The following is a 16,697-nucleotide window of genomic DNA, read 5'->3' as shown; positions in this document are numbered from 1 at the left end:
GTGAGCTTGATGACAGAGATCTGGCATCTTCCTGTAGTGAGAGGACATGGGTGGTTAGGGTGGGCACCCTGGAATCAGCTTTATGAAGAGGAAGAAGAATGCCAGGGTGGAGGGCATGGCCAACTAAACCAACGTGCAGGTCTCAAGCCAGTGTCACAAGGTTCCCCTCTCCACAGTGTCCTCACATGTCCATTTGGGAGACATTAAGGGCAGAATGTAATTGCTATTTGCCTCTCTGAAGTCTGGGACATTTAGGATGTGGGTGGAGGCTCTGAGGTCCTCCAGTGGGCAAGAGAAACCGTCCCCCTGTCGTCTGAGACATAGGGAGTAATTAATCTTTGCATAAGAAAGTTTTTTTTTTCTTCTGGTTTGGCCAGGCCTGCATAGCCATATGCAGCTGGAGGCAGAAGCAGCTGGCTTCTGACAGGTCTTATTTCCCATGCATCCTTGTTCCACAATGAGGCTAAGATGCCACTTACTCTGGTTGATTATCTGTGCCCCATCCAAGGGAACTACTTGGGCATGGGGACTTCCTGCCAATCAAGCCTATTGTAAACTTAACCCATTTTACTCAAGCATTTAATATTTTATAACCAGCTTTTTTATAAATCTGATTTTGAGTATTATTTTATATTAGTCAAACTAAGTTTACTTTAAACTTGTTTTGAGTTACTTGCATTAGGCTTAATTTTGACAACAGAAGACTATATAATAAGAAATATAGATTGGTCTCTTCCTCCAAGCTTGTTTCTGTAAATGTGACATTTGTACTTTGCATGATTGACTATTAACTTGTATTTCTCAATCATACTTAACAGTTTACAATAAATCAGTTAACTCTCATAAATTATACACAGCCCCGTTTTCTTGCTGCATAGCCCAAGCTGGCCTTGAACTACAGGGAACTGTCAGTCCTCTGTCTCCAGAGTACCTGAGTTACCAGGGTGCATCACCACATTCAGCTTCTCCCTGAGACTTTTGTGCTTTTCAATAGCCCTCTGAACCCAGGATGAGTTATTTACACTGTCAAGCACAAGGAAAAACAGCTCAGCGAGACAGGAGTCGACTCTCATGAGTTTCCCGTATTATGAGATCACTGTCTGAAACGAAGGTCCTGGCTCTGTTTTCAAATTCCCTTTGCAAAGCAGACAATACTGTAGCTTGAGGCGGGAAACTCCAGCAGGAGCTCAGAGAATGAAGTCAGACTCGACGCCACGCCCCCACTCCCAAGCCCCGGAGGAGGAAGTGGCGAGGACACCGAGACGAGGCGGCGGCTGGGCTAGAGCGGCCAGGCCCGGCGGAGCGGGGAGCGGCAAGGGGCGGGAACTCGGGGCGGAGCCTCCGGAGCGGCGCGGGCTCAGGTGAGCGCTCCTCGGCGGTGTTGGCTGGCGGGCGCCTAGAGCTCTGGTGCGGAAGCTGCGTGAGCTGTGGGGGCTCAGGTGGGATATCCTGAGGAGGTCCGGAATCTCTGGCGAGGATCTGGCCTCGGGCCGGGCCCGAGGAGGGGAGGGGCTGTGGAACTGGGGGCGAGTCGAGCGCCCGCCCCGGGCTGAGACTTGAGGGGTTTGAAGTAGGGGGCTCCGAGCCAGGTTCGAGGCCCGACTCTTCCCTCAGCCCCCTTGTGACCTTGGATAAGTCTTTCCCTCCCCAAGCTTCTGCTACCACAACGATGAAATCGGTCCGCTGAGAGTTGGTACACATAAAGAGGTTCGGCAAAGAAACCCCAGCCTTCTCTCTGCTCTCTTCCCCAGGACATTGTTAGTGAAACGTGAATCACGGGAGTGCTTAAGAGTTTGAGTGACCTTGGGCCAGTCCCCCGTTTTGACGTTTTTCTACAGATGTGATGGACTAACCTAATATCCCTGTAGTATTCTGGTGTTCCTAATGCAGACAGAAACTAGGCAATGCCCCTGTCCCTACAAGTGTCTGCTAGGTGTGCTGCAGAGAGAGGATTTTTTCAGAGGATTGACCGGATCTCAGCCCCAATTCACTTTAATTCCTAAAGCACACTTCTGTTTGTTCTTCTCCCTTGGTAATTGGAGGACTGATTTAGTTTAAGGGTTGGCATGTCTCTCGGCTGAACAATAACCAGTATCTTCAAGGCCTAAAATTAAAGAGCAATTTTAGGAAGCCTGACATTTGGCTGTTTTGTTTGTGTTTCAATGGCAGGAAGGCAAGATGACTTCCCTGCTCCAAGATTGGAACAGCTGAAGAAGCCACAAGACAAAATGAGAACTACAAAGGTCTACAAACTTGTCATCCACAAGAAGGGCTTTGGGGGCAGTGGTTAGTATTGATTGGTCTTTGGGGATTGTGTAAATTGGTCGAAGTTATGATGTGCCCAGTACAATACAATGCCTTAACAATTACGAATATCACAATTGAGGTGGGCAGGTAAATGAGTGAAGCCATAACAGTAGAATTGGTTGCACCAGAGTCGACAAGAACTCTGAAAAGCATTCACATTCGGGTTTTGTTTGGTTTTATTTTGAATCTTGGTCTGGGTATCCCAGGCTCATCTGGAACTTGCCTTGTAGCCCAGGCTGGCCTTGAACCCATTATCCTCCTGTGTGTATCTGGGTGGAAATGCTCTACCACACCTGACTTAGTTTCCCCTTGTTTTTTCCTCCTCTCTCCTGTGCAATGCCAGGAATTAACCCAAGGCCTCATAGATACTTTTAGAACAGGGCTTTTTTTTTCTTTCTAGATTTTATTTATTTTTTTATGTATACAGTGTTCTGCTTGCATGTCTGCCTGCATGCCAGAAGAAGGCACCAGGTCTTATTACAGATGGTTGAGAGCCAAAGAGCAGCCAGTGCCACTAACCTCTCATCTCTCCAGCCCCAGGGACAGGGTTATTCTAGTAACAATCCTGGCTGTCCTAAAACTCACTCCTTAGACAAGGCTGGCCTCCAATTTAGAGATCTGCCTGCCGCTGCCTCTTGAGTGCTGGAATTAAAGGCATGCACCACCACCACCTGGATCTTTCTAATTTTTTTTTTAATGCTATTTACTTCAGAAATCAGTATTGCTGACATAATGAGGTAGCTTTATTTTTCATACACAGTTTTATAGCCCATATTGGCTTTGAAATCAGTATATACTGGAAGATAATCTTGAATTTCTGAACTTTCTTCCTCTATAACCAAATGCTGGGATCTCAGGCATGTGTTCCTACCTGGTTTTATGTGATTCTGGGCAAAGAACCCATACGTTGTGCATGCTAGCAAGCACTCTACCAAGGAGCAGCTCCCCAATCCTCAGTGAGTCTTTTTTACTTTAAATTTCATTTAATATTTATTTATGCACATGTGTATGTGCGTTTATGAGATATAGGTGCCAACCTTTAGTATTGTTTCTCAGGAGCTGTTAGCTTTTTTTTTTTCTTCCAGATACAGGGTCTCACTCTTTAGCCTTGACTGGTTGGTTTACTGTGCCCATCAGGCTGGCCTTGAAGTTACAGAGATCCTATCCTCTCTTACAGAGATATCTTTGCCTACTAACTACTGGAATTAAAGGCATGTCCATCATGCCTGCACCTTGTATTTTTATATATTTCTTTGTCTTTACCTTCATTTTTGAGACAGTTTCCTGATGGCTCTGGGGCTTGCCGATTAGGCTGGACTAGCTGGCCGGCTAACTTGAGTGATGGTGTGTGGAAGCTGCCACACACCCTGGTTCATTACGTGTTAATTTGGAGTTAATTCGGTACTTGCATGTTTAAAAACCTTTAGTTGTCAAATTATTGCAATCTTCATATTTAGTCATATCAATCTCGTGTGGGGTTGCAACACACTATTTCTGAAATTGGCCTAAACATTTGTGAAGAATAGATGGCTATTGAATAAACAACAGAGATTCCTTCAGCGGAGGAAATAACAAGAATACAGTGTATATGATATAAATACAGCGTACACACACACACACACACTGTACTGTGTACTGTGTAGGTATATAGGTCTGGTTTATTTTTATTTTGGGTGTGTGTATACAAGACAGATGTAGCTTGGTGATATACCTAGGAATACAAATAAAATTCTAACCAGTATACCTATCAAATATAAAGATTGTGAATATGGTAAAATCTCTTGTCCCAAAGGAGTTCTTAACTTTATGAAATGATTAGCTAGCTGTAGTGACTTTTGACTTTGACACAGATCTTTCCAAGGTTGAGACAGGAGGACTGCTTAAAGTTTGAGGTCAAACTGTTTCAGATGAAAGAGAAAGGATCTAGATGTAGTGGTGTGTGCTTTAAATCCCAGCACACAGGAGGCAGAGGCAGGCAGATCTCTATGAGTTCAAGGCCAGCCTGGTTTACAAGAGCTACTTCCAGGACAGGCACCAAAGCTACAGAGAAACCCTGTCTCGAAAAAACAAACAAATACAAAAACCCCAAACAAACCGTGTGCTCAGGGAGCATAGACAATGGAAGTTCGTCTTAGGGACTTCACAGAGATTGGATCTAAAATTGTCAATGGAACATTCTAAATAAAAACTGAGATCAACCCAATCAGTCCTTTACTAGGCTAAATTTTGTCAAGTACACTTGTAGTCTACCCTTATTTTGGGGTGGGTGGGTTTATTTATTTATGTGTGCTGAGGATTGGGATTGCAACCAAGGTCTCGTGCTAACCATTTACTCTATTGAGCTATGCCCTTACCCTAACCTCTATAGTTTAAAGGTTGTTTTGAACCCCCATATGAACTAACACTTGAAGTCTAGACTATATGGCTCAAGTTTTATAACATATAAGAGGTGGCGAGCCTAATTTAGACAGAAGGAACTCATTACTAGTAATGAGATTTTACTGGCTATATCTTTAGATAAGCCAGTTTATCTCCCAGGTTTTTCCTTGCTCTTGTTAGCTCCAAAAGATTTATTGTGAGGGTTTAAGACGGTGTTTTTAAGGGAATTCTTTGCATATTACATAAATATAAGCGGGACCTAGGCTGTTTCCATCATGTGTATGACAGATTCACAAGTATTTTAGAGAGTAAAGTGATATGCCAGAGGTTTAATTCCCTGAACCATGGGCCGCTTTTTCCATAGAAACAGTAAGAAACATGTGCTTGGAGACAGGCCTCTGAACTCTGTCCAGCTCAGTCATTTACTGTCGTGGCCCTAGATACCTTTGCAAAAAACTTTTCTACTTATTTTTTTCTTCTGAACTGAGGATGGAACCCAGGCTCTCAAGCATGCTAGATAAGTACTTTATCTCTTGAGTTACATCTGTAGCCCTATGCAAATCCTTTAGTTCTAAAACTAGATTCAAAATGGATGCTCAGAGAAAAGGCAGACCACTTGCTTACCTATGCGTGAGTTAGGTTAAGTTACATCCTTAGGACCTTATAAAATAGGAAAACAAACAGGACAAATGGGGGCTGGTGAGATGGCTCAGTGGGTAAGGGCACCTGCTGCCAAACCTACTGACCTGAGTTCAATCCCCGGGCCCCATATGGTGAAGGGAATGAACCAACATTTGCAAGTTGTCCTCTGGCCTACACACACACGCTTAACCCCGCCCCCCCCCCAAAAAAAAGGTTCAACAACGCAGAAAACAAAAATCCAAATGGAACCTCAATATAACAACAAAAATAAAAATAAACATCGGGTGTAGTATAGCCTGCCCTGTGGTCCCGGCAGTCTGGGACCACTGAGACAGGAAGGTGAAAGGTTCAAAACTACCTTATAGGATGAGTTTGATGCTGCCCTAAGACACCTGTGTCAGTCAAGAAAGTAAAAATAGTGCCAGAGTTCAAATGTGAGATTCAGGTAGTAACACCAACATGATGGGGATGCCATGTGTTTTTCTCTGATGCTTTTATTTTTTTAGAGGTAGGTGGTAGAGATTCATCCCCACACCTCATACGTGCTAAGCCTGTGGTCAACTACTAAGCCCATTTGCTTTTAAAGTCACGAAATTGTCTTTCAGATGATGAGTTAGTCGTGAACCCTAAAGTGTTTCCTCACATCAAGCTTGGAGACATTGTGGAGATTGCTCACCCCAATGATGAATACAGGTGAGCAATTAAAGGATTAAGGGAACTAGGCACCCAGTTGTTTTCAAATACTGTTTCAGTCTGGTCAGGGCTACACTGTAAGATCCTATCTCAGAGCAAAACAAAAATGTTCATGTGCCTGGTGTGGTGGCGTACACTTTTAATCCCAGAACTCAGAAGCGGAGGCAGGCAGATCTCTGAGTTCGAAGAGAGGAAGGGCTGTCAAACAGAGAAACCCTTTCTTGAAAACAAATGAGCAAAAAAAGCTCATGTCTAGGACTGAAGAAGTGGCTCAGTGGTTAAGAGCACTGACTGTTCTTCTAGAGGACCGGAGTTTGATTTCTAGCATGTGGCATGCCACAACCATCTGTAATTGTAGTCCCAGGGCATCTAATACCTTCTTCTGGCGTTTTAGGGCACCAGGCATGAATGTGGTGCACAGACCTATGTGCAGGGTAAAACACTCATATACATAGAAAAATTTAAAAAAATATTTTTTTAAAGATTTTTTTTAAAAAAATTATGGTTAGGTGTGGTGGTACACGTTTTAATTCCAGCAGTTGGGAGATGGAACCAGTGGATCTCTTGAGTTTATGGCTAGCCTGGTCTACAGAGTGAGTTCCAGGATAGCCAGGGCTACAGAGAGAAACTGTCTCGAAAAAATAAAATTTTAGCTGAGTGGTGGTGGCGGTCCACACCTTTAATCCCAGTACTTGGGAGGCAGAGGTAGGCAGATCTCTATGAGCCTGGTCTACAGAGGGAGTTCCAGGACAAGCTCCAAAGCTACAAAAAAACAAAAACAAGTAAGAAAGAAAAAAGAAAAGCAATTTTTAAAAAGAATTAAATGTATGTCTGTGCATATGAGTGCAAGTACCCTCAGATGAAGAGCCCTGGGTCTGCAGTTACAGACAGTTGGGAGCCACTTGAAGTGGGAGCCAGAAACCAAACATGAATCCTCTGGAAGAGCAACTGGTGCTACTAAATGGCTGAGCCATGTCTTCAGTCCCAACAACAGTTTTTTTTTTTTTTTAAAGTGGCCCATTTTTGTTTATAGGGTTGCTGTAACAACTCTGGAAAGTCTTTTGTTCCTTTGTTCATTTCCTTTCAGGTCAAGTGTACTAGTATCTTTGTTTCTAAGGAAGTTTTCTCTGGTTGTGGCACAAGTTTACAATGTATTTTTTTGTTTGTTTGTTTGTTTTTTTTTTTTTTTTTCGAGACAAGGTTTCTCTGTAGCTTTGGTGCCTATCTTCGAACTAGCTCTTGTAGACCAACTTGGCCTGGAACTTACAGAGATCCACCTGCCTCTGCTTCCCAAGTGCTGGGATTAAAGGCGTGGGCCAACTTACAATATATACTCCATTATTAGCTCACATTTTGGTCGCAGGCAGGGCAAGCTTTACCTCCTGTAGTCTTGCTCATCTTTGTTGCTTTCTTTTCCAGTCCTCTGCTTCTGCAAGTCAAGTCTCTTAAGGAAGATTTACAGAAAGGTAAATATTACCTCTCTTTGAGATTTTATGGTTACTGCCTGAAAAACCTTTGAAACTTCTCTTGGAAATCTCAGGGAATAAGTGCCTAGCAGATTTGAGTTTCCTCTAGCAAAAAAGAAGACAAATCAAGCTTTTGGGGGTCAGTGACTGCATGTTCAGACACTGCCCCAGGAGCAATAGTTGGTATGTTTGCTGTCTTCATTTACCTTTATAGCTGACTAAGCTTTAATCTCGTCCAGACACCGAGTCAGATGAAAATTGCCAAAGAATCTCATTTGTTAGCATGTTGCAGGCATTGAAGAAACTACATTTAGAGCCAGAGGAAAAGGTAATTTGAACATGGGACGTTTTATATTTAACTCTAAAAAAAATTGATGGTGAATTTTCTAAGTAATATTTAAGTGTTTTCTGGGATGAGTGTGTTGCCAGTGTTCTCTGGTCTATGTGTTTCTAGATTCTTCCTGTCTTTTTTCAAAGAATCAGAGAGTTACATGCAAATCAAAAAGGAGCAAGGGATTTTATTCAAAGAGAAAGTGAAGGTAGAGAGTAGATAAGTCAGTTGCAAAAGCCTGAGCAAGCACGGGACTGCAAGCACTAACCGGGTCTTGCTTTTGTGGGTCCAAGGGAAGAGTCTGGGTAGCTTTCTGTCTTCTTGTATGATGCATCTGACTTTAATCATATGTGTACCTACTTGTACATAGGCATGGGGTGATAAATAGGCTCTTTTCCCTAAACGTTTCCTCCTAGAAGTTTGCTTACTGTGCCTGCACTTTAGGGACCTCAAGAAAGGGGAGGGGCCAAGCGATGTAGCTCAGTTAGTCAGCCTGCCCAATATACACTGAGCCCTGGCTTCCATCCATCTCTGGAACTGTATAAAACATGTGATGGTGCTGGCCTTGAATCTCTGTTTCAAAAAGAAAGAAAGAAAAGCCATGTGTGGTGTCAAAGGCCTTTAATCCCAGTACTCTGGAGGCAGAGAGGCAGGTGGATCTCTGTTAGTTCAAGACCATCATGGTGTACAAAGTGGTTTCTAGGACAACGAGACTGTTACACAGAGAAACCCTGTCTCAATAAAACCAAACCAACCAACCAAAAAAACAAACCAAAACCACTTGCAAATAAATAAAAATGATCACACACCAGAATTAACTAGATCCAAAATCTGTACAGTTAAAATAGGCATTTGGGAGGAAAGCTGGGAATGTCACATTAAATTTTTCACATTTATTACCAAATATATTTTATGCGCTTCACCATCACTAAAACAAAACAAAAAGATCTGTGGCCAAATTAAACTTAGAAAAACAAGTAACTTCCTATCCTCTTTTGTAACTGTTTGTCACCTGCATCCAGTTCTTCCTCACCCCCGATATTCAACCTTTCTTATTCTCTTCCTGGTTTACTGTAGCCACGTGTATATTTGTTTACTTATATACATATATTATTGGCTAGGTTCCGCTTGAGAAAGAGCATGCAGTTTTCTTCTTCCTGAGTCTTTATGCGCACACACACAGACACACACAGACACACACACACACACACACACGTATTTCTATTATACATTCCTTAGTACCCTTTCTTGTCTCTCACATTAGATAATCTCTCACATCTGATAATCTTGTCCTCTTCCAGCGTAGCTCCCCTGCTTTCAGGACTTTGTGTGTGACCCAGTGAGTTTTATTAGGGTTGTTTACATGAGCATGGGGAGGATTTATGTACAGGAGCATAGGCACCTTACCCATGGCTACTCCACTGGGAAAAAATGTGTTTTCTTCCCTCTTCAACCGTTGACTGTGTTTAAATCTGCAGAGATGGCTGGGGCCTCATGAGCCTCTCCTCCTTTCATGACAGGGTGTTGACAGGCCCGATCTTGTGTAGGTAATCATAGCTACTGTGAGTTATACAGTGAAATTGTCATGTCATATCCAGAAGTTAGCATCCTACACTGTTCTTCCCACTTCTCTGGCTCCTTCTTCTGTGTTGCATCTTCCCTGAGCCTTGTGGCTGGGCATGCAGCAATCATTTATTCTCAGTACTTTGACCAGTTATGAATTCCAGTCATTGCTGGCCAATGCAGAAAGAAGCTTCTCTGGTCAAAGCTAGTAGCAACACGAATCTATAGGTGTACACATAGTTATTCAGCCAGTTTCAGTACTGTATGCTTTTAATTCCAATGGAGGCAGGTAGATCCTTGTGAGTTAAGACCAGCCTGTGCTGCAGAGTAAGGTTCTAAGACAGTTTAGGACTACATAGTGAGACTCTGTCTCCAAAATCAAGATAATAATAAATAAAATAAAAATATAGTAATTTAGAAAGCAATCTGAATCTGTGGCTGATGGTTTAATCTATGGCTGAACATCTATCTGCAGATGTTCTCAGTCCCTTCAGATCTTAGAAGCTAAGCAGGATTAGGCCCGGTTATAACTTGGAAGAAGCCAGTTTGAAAGGCACATTGTATTCATTTAGTAAAACTGCAACCATAGGTTTTTGCCAAGGTTTACAGTAGCAGAAATGAATTCCCTCCTACTGTATTGTGTCAGATTGACTCTATAACAGACTTTTACTATTGTTCCATTGGACTCATCCTGCCTGGCTGTTTGTGTTGTTGCATATAGACTCTGTAGCTGAGTAAGGCAGTTGGTGATCCTTCCACCACCATGACGGCTAGTCAGCCAGGAGAAAGCTTTCAGCTCCGTTCCAGCTGGGTTTGTTTCTGTTCATTGCCCCAGGCCAGCAGTGCCTTCAGAAATAAGGTCAATTGAGGAACAACCAACAGCAGTGGCAATTGCTTGTATTGTTTTGAGAATCTATGGAGTAGCTTACTTCTGCCACTGGGATTTGAACTTTTCTTAGGTTGCTCCTCCCACCCCCACCCAGGGCCTCGTGCGTACTAAACAAGTTCCGTGCTGCTGAGTTACATTCCCAGCCCAGCCTCCAGATACTTTTTTGTTTGTTTTTTTTGAGACAGAAGCCCTGGTTGATTTGATTTCATTATGTAGACCAGGCTGAGGTCTACTTGTCTGCCTCCAAACTGCTGGGATTAAAGACATGTACCATCATACCTGGCTCAGATTTAAAAAAAAAAAAAAAAAAAAAAAAAAAAAAACTTTCATTTTTAAATGTTTTTGTCTTTTGGTGATAAGGTCTCATGGTCCAGGCTGAACTTGCTGTGTAGCGAGAATGACTTTGAATTTCTGATCCTCTGCCCTCTGCCTCCAGAGTGCTGGAATCAAAAACACTACTTCTCATTTTTTCCTGTGCCCTGCCTGACCTTAAACTCACTGTGTAATCCAGGCTGGTTTCCAGTTCAGGACAATTCTCATGTCTCAGTGTCCCAAGTACTAAAATTTTTCTCGTGTGTGTGTGTGTGTGTGTGTGTGTGTGTGTGTGTACATGCACGTGTGCTTACTCATGCCTGATTATACAGAGGGTAGAGGTGGATGTCACGTGTCTTCTATCGCCATGTCAATTTTTTTTACAATGGTCTTTTTGCTTGGTTTATTTTTTTTTAAATATTATTTTATTACGTATACAATATTCTGTCTGTGTGTATGCCTGCACGCCAGAAGAGGGGACCAGACCCCATTACAGATGGTTGTGAGCCACCATGTGGTTGCTGGGAATTGAACTCAGGACCTTTGGAAGAGCAGGCAATGCTCTTAACCTCTGAGCCATCTCTCCAGCCCCCCTGCTTGGTTTATTTTTTTTTTTTTTTTCGAGACAGGGTTTCTCTGCAGCTTTAGAGGTTTGGTTTATTTTTGAGACAGGGTCTCACCTTGTGACATTTGCTAACACGGAACTCACTATGTAGAAGAGACTGACCTTGAATTCACAGAGATCCATCTGCCTTTGCTTTCTAAGTGCTGGGATTGCAGGCACACACCACCATGTTGGCAAGACAATCTTTTGATGAGCCCAAAGTGCTCTGTTTTGGCTAAGCTAACTGGCCACAATTCCAGGGATCCACTTGTTTCTGAACCCATTGCTAACGTTCAGGTGTGTGCCGCCATGCTCGGATCTTACGTGTGTGCTTAAGATCAGGATCCAGGTTCTCGTGCCCGTGGAGCGAGCACTTTATTGACAGCTACCTCCCCAGTCCCCCACGTGCAAGATCTTAAATGTTCGTCTCCTTCTCTCCTGTCTTTTCTCATTTCTCCTCCTTTTTCTCTCATTTTCTTCCTCTTCCCTCCACTAGCAAACTCAGGGACTTGTGTGCTGAGCGTGTTTGCAACCACCAAGTTACACCTTTCTCTTCTAATTTTTTGATTGACTTATTTTACTTTGTGTATGGATGTTCTACCTGTATGCATGTATGTGTACCATGCTCTTTGCTGCTGGATCCCCTGAAACTGGGGTTACATTTGGTTGTGAGCCACCATGTAGGTGCTGGGAGTGGACCCCGCTCAGGTCCACTGCAAGAGCAACAGCTTCTGTTAGCCACTGAGCCATCTCTCCAGCTCCAGCTCTTTTTTTTGTTTTGTTTTGTTTTTTTGGTTTTTTTCGAGACAGGGTTTCTCTGCGGCTTTAGAGCCTGTCCTAGAACTAGCTCTTGTAGACCAGGCTGGTCTCGAACTCACAGAGATCCGCCTGCCTCTGCCTCCCGAGTGCTGGGATTAAAGGCGTGCGCCACCACCGCCCGGCCAGCTCCAGCTCTTTTTTGACGCAAGAACTGCTGAAGTAGCCCAGTCAGGCTTTTCAGTTCTCCTGCCTCAGCCTCCAAATGCTGGAATTACAAAGGGCCCTGATACCGGTGCTTTTCATTACTCTAAATCAAGTGTTAATGCTTGGGCTTGTTTCACCTGTAGAGAACTGCTTAAAATTTAATGTCCTGGAAGGCAGAGGCCAAAGCAAATGATCAAAATGTGTTAACTGAACCATTTTTTTTTTTTTTCTGTTTTAGAAACTATCAGTGTGGACCAGACTGTGACTCAAGTATTCCGGCTAAGACCTTACCAAGATGTCTATGTGAATGTTGTAGACCCCAAAGTAAGTTTTTGTTTTGGACTTTTTATAGTGATCTTTTTATAGTGATTAACACCTATCCTCAAAGGTTAGGTGTTGATGGAAATGAGGTTGTTAAGTGTAGTGCTATATTGTTAAGTCATATCTAGGTCATTTAAACATGAATGGTATGTAGGCTGCATTTAAGTCCTTACTTTTTAAAGCTTGTCTTGCTGGGTGGTGGTGGTGCCTGCCTTTAATCCCAACACTTGGGGGCAGAGACAGGTGGATCTCTGTGAGTTCAAGACCAGCCTGGTCTACAAAGAGAGTTCTCTAAAACTACAGAGAAACCCTGTCTCGGGAAAAAAAAAAGCTTGTCTTGGTTCATATAAAAGGATGTATTTATAATTTTCAATTTAATTATATATTCTGTCCATTCTTTCATTCTTTTTCCTTTTTAAATTGTTTTATTATTTTTTAAAAACATTTGTTTATCTTTATTATCTATTTGAGTGTTTGCTTGCATGTATGTCTGATGGCCAGAGAGGCCAGGAAAGGATGTTGGATTCCGCTGAAGCTGGAGTTATAGATAGTTGTGAGTCACCATGTGGGTACTGGGAGTTGAACCTGGGTCTTCTGGAAGAGCAGTCAGTGCTCTTCCTCTGAGCCATCTTTTCAGCCCCTCATGTTTATTTTCTTTTTTTAGACAGAGTCTGTTGTTTAGCTCAGCTGACATAGAACTTACTATATAGCCCAGGCTGGCCTAGGCCTGCCAGCACTCCTCCCTCAGCTTCCTGGGAGTGTAAGATACAGCACTGTACCTGGCTTTGAGTTTGTTTCTTTTGTTTGTTTGTTTGAGTCGGGGTCTCACTATGTAGCCCAAGCCGACCTGGAACTCACAGTGTAGACCAGACTGGCCTCGAACTCACAGAGATAGATCTGCCTGCCTCTGCTTCCACTCTGCTGGGATTAAAGTGTGCAGCACCACGTCCAGGTTTGCATTTTTTCTTTATTAATTGATGCTTGATAGACAAAATAATTATCCATAGGGTATGATGTGCACTCTGTAGTGGAATAAAGCGGACAGACCAATGGCATCCTCCAAGACTAAACCAAAAGAGCATGGCCGCATGCAGCTGTAGTTGGAAGCAGAGGCCTGCTGGAGCCCACCAATGTGAAGCAGCTCACAGCAAAGCAATAACACCCTTTGTCAGACAGCCGCAACAGGACTGAGGCACACGAGTAGTCCCCGGGGGCTCCTTTTCATGGGCTGCTGCCATAGTATATGCTGTACAAGGGCGTGGTTGAGTTGCCTTTGCTGCAGAGAATTCTGTGAGGTTCTGCTGTTGAGTGATCGTCCAAAGGTTTTCTTTTTTTGTACTTTTTTTCCACAGTGTGTGGATATCATATTTTGACTATAAAGTGTGACAAAGGAATACAAAACTGTGATTATCCTCTTTTAGGATGTGACTCTTGACCTAGTGGAATTGACTTTTAAGGATCAGTACATTGGCCGTGGGGATATGTGGCGGCTAAAGAAGAGCTTGGTAAGATACGGTCTTTTAAAAACCAGCATATTGTCTTTTCCATGGCGCGGATTGTCCTTGTTTGTCATATGAATTTAGAGCCATTCAAATACCTTCTGATTCTAGCATCCACAAGTAGTTACTGTACATATTTGACTATGTCCTTTTCTATTTTCTTTTTTATTTTTGTGTGTATGGCTATGTGCAAGCCTAGTACTTCCACCAGTCAGAAGAGCATAGTGGATCCTCTAGAACAGGAGTTAGAGACTGAGCTGCCCTATGAGTGCTGGGTCCTCTGTAAAAGCAACGAGTGCTGAGCACTCTTGCAACCCCATCCCCACTCCTCATCCCGCTTTGTAAACCATGTTACCCCGGAACTGCCTTCTGAGGGTTGGGATCAAAGATGTGTACCATCAGACCCACTTACTTATTTTTAATGAACCTCTTCCATTTAAAATGCCCACTCCATCAGAATTGTAACCCTGTACTGGAAACTCTTTAGTATTCCCCCCCCCCCCCCCGAGACAAAGTTTCTCTGTGTTCTGTCCTGGAACTAAGCTGGCCTCAAACTCACTGAGATCCACCTGTCTCGACCTCCTGAGTGCTGGGATAAGGGTGTGCACCACCATGCCCAGCACTTTGCTGTTGGAGGAGATTTTAAAGCCAAGAGGAGCTCTTGTGTGTGACTTTCTGTGGCCCGATGGGTTGAGTCCTTTCGTTTTCTCCTTCCCTTAGGTGAGCACCTGTGCCTATATCACTCAGAAAGTGGAATTTGCTGGCATCAGGTGAGTATCGTGGCATCCTCAGCTTACTGAATGGTACACAGAAGTGGACTTTACTGCAGGAAGTCAGCTGAATAGGATGCTTGAGGCCCGAAGGTCTCTGCAGTGAAGGGCACAAGTGTTGCGCATGCTAGCCTGCATGCACATGCTAGCCTGCACGGTACGAGTGAAGAAGTACAAAGTGCGTGATGGCAGTTTTAGCATTGTTCTGCGAGTTTGCTTTTTGTAATTTTGGGACCTGGTTTCATGTAGCCAGGCTGGCTGGCCTCAGTTTCATGGTGTTGTCAGCACTGGCTTTTAGCCCCCAGCCTTCTGCTCTGGCTTCTCCAGTGCTAGGAGACAGGCGCTGGCCCCACACCTGGCTGCTTTCAGAATTACTACTGTAACACGAGGTGCGAATTACATAATTTAGAAGTGGAACTGTTTTATATTAACATGTTATCACACCTTCGGTTTTCTAGATTAGGATACTTGTTTACAGGTGTAGAACAACCAGCACAGTATTCTCATGCCTTGCTCTTCTACCTGGACTGCTTCACTATCACCGTATTTAAAATGGTTTCTGTATCTTAGTAAAAGAGACTTTTCAAATCTCTCCCCCATGTTTTTTTCCAGTACTAGAGTTGGAACCCAGGGCTTCATGTGTACTAGCCAGTCACGTACCCCCTCTACTGAGCCACAGCTCCAGCCCTGAAACACCCCCTGCCTACTGCTGTCATTTCTTTTACTGTCTTATTTGGTTTGTGGTGGGAATGGCTGCACACATGCTGGGAAAGTACTCTGCCACAAATCTACATTCCCACTTTTGAATTTTTCTTATTTTTATTTTTTTGGATACAGAGTGTCACAGTAGCCTAGATTAGCTTGGAACTCACCATGTAGTCTATGCTGGCTATATATAGTTCTTGTGTATTTACACCTTATTGTAAGCAATATTGTAATGATTCCATGACATTCTGCTGTATGGATATACCATTTATTTTATTTATTTTAATTAGTTGGCTATTTTTAAATTGTTTTTTAAGTTTAGTTTGTGTGTGTGAGTGCTTTCCCTGCATTTGTGCATGTGTACCACATTGGTGCAAATTTTTGGGAATGAGATATGGATTGTTGTGAACCACTACATGGTCCTCTGTAAGAGCAACAAGAGGGTTTCTCTGTGTAACAGCCCTAGCTCTTTTGGAACTTGCTCTGTAGACCAGACTTGCTTTGAACTCAGAGATATCTGCTTGCCTCTGCCTCCCAAGTGCTGGGATTAAAGGCATGTGCCACCAGTCACCCTGCTATCTGAAGGACTCTTAATCCCTACTGCATATATACTTGCATATCCAATTGTATTGTTGCTGTCGTCAGTAGCTAAGAAATAGAGTCATTTTATATGTCTATCAGCAGATGAATGGATAAGGAAAATAGCATACATGCCTAATGGGATTTTAATGAAACCACTAAAAATAAAATCGGCAAGTGATGGTGGCACATGCCGTTAATCTCAGCACTTGGGAGGCAGAAACAGGTAGGAGGCAAAAGCAGGTGGATTTCTGTGAGAATAAGGCCAGCCTGGTCTACAGAGTGACTTCTAGTACAGCCAAGGCTACACAAAGAAACCCTGTCTCTAAAAACCAAACCAACCAAACAAAATAATGAGTTAAAATCATGACATTTTTCAGGAAATGCATGAACTCAGATAACTTTTTGTAAAGCAAAACAAGCTAAATTTAGGACAAATACAGTGTTTCTCTCAGTCACAGAAACTATTTCAGTGTGTATTTGTAAATCATAAAACTAGGAAGGGGAACCATGAAAGCAGAAGAAAGGAACTGCTGGGTGTGGTGACACACGCCTTTAATCCCAGCACTTGAGAGTCAGAGGCAGGTGGAGCTCTGTGAGTTCCAGGACACCCTGGTCTACAGAGCGAGTTACAGGCCAGCCAGGGCTACATTAAGAAACCTTGCCTTGAAAAA

The 16,697-nt window shown here is 43.2% G+C and overlaps 1 protein-coding gene across 6 annotated transcripts in view; it reads left to right on the top strand.

Moving 5' to 3' along the window:
- The first annotated feature begins 1,337 nt into the window (after positions 1 to 1,337).
- Positions 1,338 to 16,697, top strand: part of Depdc5 (DEP domain containing 5, GATOR1 subcomplex subunit) — a 115,056-nt gene continuing 99,696 nt past the window's right edge. For 4 of the 6 annotated variants that reach the window (XM_038325323.1, XM_038325309.1, XM_038325317.1 and 1 more), the window contains exons 1-7: positions 1,348 to 1,439; positions 2,170 to 2,286; positions 5,934 to 6,021; positions 7,441 to 7,487; positions 12,388 to 12,473; positions 13,892 to 13,975; positions 14,690 to 14,739. In XM_038325323.1, the coding sequence (XP_038181251.1) occupies positions 2,229 to 2,286; positions 5,934 to 6,021; positions 7,441 to 7,487; positions 12,388 to 12,473; positions 13,892 to 13,975; positions 14,690 to 14,739 (413 nt within the window). In that variant the 5' untranslated portion in view covers positions 1,348 to 1,439; positions 2,170 to 2,228. Of the gene's footprint in view, positions 1,440 to 2,169; positions 2,287 to 5,933; positions 6,022 to 7,440; positions 7,488 to 12,387; positions 12,474 to 13,891; positions 13,976 to 14,689; positions 14,740 to 16,697 lie in introns of all 6 variants that reach the window. The other 2 variants (XM_038325299.1, XM_038325291.1) reach the window with 2 other exon arrangements.

The sequence above is a fragment of the Arvicola amphibius genome, chromosome 1, assembly GCF_903992535.2.
Source record: "Arvicola amphibius chromosome 1, mArvAmp1.2, whole genome shotgun sequence".
Lineage (NCBI taxonomy): Eukaryota > Metazoa > Chordata > Mammalia > Rodentia > Cricetidae > Arvicola > Arvicola amphibius.
The sequence above is the reverse complement of the archived record's forward strand: the minus strand, read 5'-3'. Positions and strand labels throughout refer to the sequence as shown.